This window comes from Manis javanica, chromosome 3 (assembly GCF_040802235.1).
Source record: "Manis javanica isolate MJ-LG chromosome 3, MJ_LKY, whole genome shotgun sequence".
Classification (NCBI taxonomy): Eukaryota; Metazoa; Chordata; class Mammalia; order Pholidota; family Manidae; genus Manis; species Manis javanica.
Window position 1 is genome coordinate 160,728,225 of NC_133158.1, and position 4,702 is coordinate 160,732,926.

A 4,702-nucleotide genomic window follows, 5' to 3' on the forward strand; every position below is an offset into this window, starting at 1 on the left:
CTAGGTACACATGTCCAGGAGCAACGATTCACCTTTTCAAATTACAGAGCCCTGGAGTACCTGAGTTGAGGGAATGCAGCTGCTACAAAACAAGGGAATTACGGACGGAAACCTCATTCAAACAGCACAGGGAGAACTGCGGGTGCTTAGCTTAAAATTTCATCTGAGCAGAGGCACAAATATTCTGCAGACTGCAAAGGCTGTAACACAGCATCTAATATTTTTTTCAATACAAGATCCAAAAACATCGTAATTCCACTTCAGTGCAATCAGTCCTTAGCTATACTGAGAGAACAAATTCAATGGCTTAAAAATCCTTCACTCAAAAACTAAGCATGAATTTTATTGTGATTAAGTGGTAAGAGCTGATTCTAATGCTATGTGAAATTTGTTTTTCAATGGTTATTTTATTCAGAATGGTTGCTTTTTAATGATGCCATCTTAATTTCCTCTAAAACCTGTTTCATCTACAGTCATTAATATTTATTTTGCTCATTTAATTTTAAAGTATTCTTAAATTAAAGCTATTAGAAATATTCTACTGCTGCTGAAGATAACACAGCATAGGAGCACCCATGAAAATATCACAGAAAGCATAATCAGTGCATTAATCACTGCAATCTGGCTTAATAAATGCAATACTATAAACTAGTCTATTAAGAAATAGTCATTCTAAAATATATTACAAAAACCACTGCTAAATGCATCTTTTTCTTAACTTTTTTAACTGTGTTTCACCTTGGAATTATGGAGTGTAGTTAGATTTCACATTGCAATGAAAATTATACTTAACAATCATTTTGTGTTAAAATATTTCCCATGTACATATTATTTTTCATCATATTTTCTTAAAATAAAATCCTCAGCATTTAACCTATACAGGTTGGCCACAGAGATCTCACAATAAATTATAGTAAAATAAAGCCATGATGATATTGAACTTGCACCATATTTAATGTAATACATAACTACACACTCTCTCATTCCTATTTAGGTTTCATAACCTCTATAATCATATGACATTCTGCAGAGTGCTTCAGTACAAATGGGCTCAAGACAGCAACAATACTATTACCAGTGCAGGAATATCGCAACAGTTTTTCTCCCTGGAAAACACCAAATCTCAAAGTCCAACACACAAACTCATAATACATTTTCATTTCCTCTTCTTCACAATTCATTTTCATATCTAATAGAAACTCTTGGCTGAAGCCCTATACTGTCTGCAACACGTTATAGTTTCTTTGCAATTTTACTTTTAGGAAACATGACAAAGGCAACCTGTCCCATGGGATGCCAGGTAAACTGATAAATTCACTCTTTTGCACTAATCTGGATGGGATATGAGGAAGAAGAGGAGATGCCTGTGAGTGCCCTCACGGTTCTCAGATAGAACTTCCTTTAATATCCCTCTGTGAACTATGTCAGAGGCAGAAAAATGCTCCAGACACATATACTTCTGTCACTTTTCTAACCAAAGAAGTTGCTACCATTGCCAAAATTTTGGTCACACTAATTTTTGAGGTTTATGTTCTAATGATCAGAATTTTTGCTACATACTTCTCATTTTTTAAAACCCTTTTTCTGAACCAACCTCAGGACCAAAATATGTCTCTGCTTCAAGGTTTCCCAGTCTCAACAGTAATCAAAACTGAATGCCTTCACATCCTCAAGGGGCTGCTTCTTCCTCTCTGTGCTCCAAGAGGAACAGGAAAGTAGCGTATGCTTTGTCTTCCACTGCCCTGCTTGGGTTTTTGCTTTTAGAATTGGAAGATTTGTTCCCATTTCTGGGCACCTGACAAGCTGTGATGTACATGTGAGGAAACAAGTCCCAAGTTTTTATCCAGGAGTCAAAAGCTGCCCCCACCCATCTTAGCTGTTTTCCAGGAAAATAGACAGGGGAAAGGGGATGTGGGGAGGGGAAACAGATTCCATCTGAAGCTATACAGAACAAGTAGCACACGTAAATCCAAAGTAATGGAAGCAAATATAAAAAAAGAATATTATTTATTATCTTCTTTATTAATACTCACATGTAACCTTTGCTTTGTACACAAGTCTACTTTGAAAGAATGCCTCCTTGATTCATCATGCCCAGTGGGGCTTTTTGATCCTGGACCACTTCCCCTTTCTCCACCCCACCCCCCACATCCAAATTACTCTTTCACATGTTCACAGACACCACGAAAAGTTTGTAACAAGATTTGAGTTACTGGATGTTGATTGAATCAACATCCCACTTCGAAATGGAAACCAGACTGGGGAGAGGGTAAGAAATGGGAGAAAAGGGAAGGGAGGAAATGCACGAAGAGAAGAGGAAGGGCATTTGGTCAGAACTTTCAGGTCTCGCCTTTTCTGAGATGTGTGTACTGCAGCTATTTCTTGAAATTCAATGACTCAAAACATTGACAGCCAGTGACTGTATGGTTATTTATATTATAATCTATAATAGAATATGTGGACTTCCTCAGTTTGGATCTGGGTTGTTTTTGTTTAAATACACCACAATCCTCCTGTGGGTGTCTCTGCCTGGGGTCAGGTCTCCCAGGAACCCCTCTTAGAGCCGAGGCTTCCGGAGCAGGGTCTTGCTCAGATCTTTGACCTCCTCCGGGCTATTGACCCGCTCATAGCCCAGCACTGCCATGGGCTGGTAGCAAAACTCCTCCACCTGTTTGATCTGCTGGAAGGTGAGAGCGGTCCGCCAGGCGTTGGCGGCCTGCGTGGCATTGCGTGCGGACACCACAAAAGGCTTGGAGGAGGAGCCTGAGCCGCTGGTCATGTTGAGGGCAAACTGTTCCATTTCAGGGCTCACCAGCAGCCCCACAAAGTCGTACACCCTCCGTAGGGTCTTGACGGGGTCCCCCACCAGATCTTCATACCGCACCACTAGGTAATGGCCTTGCAGCCAGTCAGGAGGCTGCAGGGCCGTCTGCAGCGTCTTGGCCATGCTGTTGCAGATGACCTCCATGGCGCCAAGCGCGTGGTAGTCTGCAGGGCCACCCACACTCTCTTTCTTGGCGCCCATCTTGTGGCCAGCGGCTTCCAGGAAGGGCATGCGGTGGGCTCGAGGGTCCCGGCTGCGCACTACCTGCAGGCTCTCACGGATGAGACCGTGGCGCGAACGGATGCGCGAGCTGGCCACAGCACGAGGATCGCGCACCAGGTGTATGACCTTGAGGTCCAGAGCAGGGTCGCGGAGCAGTGGCGCCAGCACCGCCACGTCGAAGACACGCACACCCTTGATGACCAGCGTGCGGTACTTGCGGCACTCCTCCTCAAAGCGCGCCAGGCGCTGCGGTGGGCACTTCTTGCACACGCGATCATCCACCAGCCCCACGACCTCTTTGCGATAGGCGGGACAGAGCGGCGAAGAGCATACTACCTTGTTGGTGGCTGCGCCGAAAATGCCCAGTGTGGTGAGGTTGCGCCCCCCGCTGCCCGCGGGGCTGTACAGCTGGAAAACCGAGAGGTCGCAGCGGTAGAGAGCGCTCAGCATGTCCCGCGCCGCCCCTTGCAGGGAAACCGCGTCCCCTGGATACAGTTTTTGCCACACGTGCCACACAGGCTCGTAGAGGAAGAACACCTCGGGGTTCTGGTTGAAGAGCTCACCGAAGAAGGACGAGCCTGAGCGCCACGTGGTGAACACATACACCAACTGCCGCTTGTCCCCGCCGCCCCCGGTGCCCCTAGTTCCATTGCTGGGAGGGGCAGCGGCCCCAGCCGCCCCCGCTGAGGCGGCCCCGACGGCAGCGGCAGGAGAGCGGTACGCGACGCGGGGGTCCAAGCGTGTGTGTGAGCGGGGCGGCCCGGCCGGAAAAGGCCCCGGGGGGCCCCAGCCGCCCCCAGCCGCCCCCGCCGCGGCACCCAGCTGCCCGTCGGGGCTGCACTGCTGCAGCGGCTCCTTGTGCCACTTGTAGTCCAGGAGGTTGAGCATGGTGAGCACCAGCAACAGCGCATAGCCCGCGCACAGTACCAGCGCCTTCCTGCGGAACACCTTCATTCCGAGCGGGGACGCGGGCCAGCGGCGGCCCGGGCGCCGGGGCCACGGCAGGAGCAGGGGGCGCGGCGGCGCGGCAGGCGCTGCCGGGAGCAACCGGGGGTGCGCGCCCGGAGACAGGGTTCGCGGCGGGCTGCGGCTCATCACAGGCACAGCCTGGGCCGGCGGCGCGGCGGAGGCGGCCCTGTAGCCCGGGAAGGGGACTCAGCGGGCCGGCTTCTGGCGCGGGGGCTGGGGCCGCGGCTCCGAGGCGGGCGCGGCAGCAGCGGCGGATGGTCCCCGGCGCCCAGGGCTGGCTCTCCCATGGCAGCGGCTCCAAGGACCTGCGAGGGGAAGCCGAGTAAGCCGATGCTCCCCAATCCTCCTCCCGAGCCGCCTCCTCCGCCTACGTAACGCTCACCCTCGGGCCTGCCTGGCTCCCAACTCACCTGGAGCTGCCGGAGCGGCCCGGGATCACTGCCCCGCGGTCCCTGCTGCTGTCACCCCTTCCTCGGTTTCTCGCGCGCTGTCTTCCGCTGCAGTCCCAGCGCCTCAGAAGGGGCCGCGGGACTCGGCAGCCTAAGCCCTGGGCAGTTTCCGGGCAGCAGGCGCCCTGCAGCTCGGGAAGGGAAACTTTCACCGGGCCTGGAACCCTGCTCCACAATCCGCTGAGCCCAGCGCGCCCGGCTCCAGCGGTATCTCCTCCGCGCCCTCGGGACCGCAGCT

The 4,702-nt window shown here is 51.6% G+C and overlaps 1 protein-coding gene across 1 annotated transcript; it reads right to left on the bottom strand.

Moving 5' to 3' along the window:
* Nucleotides 1-382: 382 nt before the first annotated feature.
* Nucleotides 383-4,278, bottom strand: CHST2 (carbohydrate sulfotransferase 2). Its single transcript, XM_017666335.3, has one exon. The coding sequence runs from the start codon at nucleotides 4,139-4,141 to the stop codon at nucleotides 2,558-2,560; it is 1,584 nt and encodes a 527-aa protein (XP_017521824.2). The 5' UTR covers nucleotides 4,142-4,278; the 3' UTR covers nucleotides 383-2,557.
* Between the last annotated feature and the right edge of the window lie 424 nt (nucleotides 4,279-4,702).

What these genes read in the sequence shown, in the direction of transcription:
- CHST2 (XM_017666335.3), bottom strand. Translation starts at nt 4,141, where the DNA reads ATGAGCCGCAGCCCGCCGCGAACCCTGTCTCCGGGCGCGCACCCCCGG.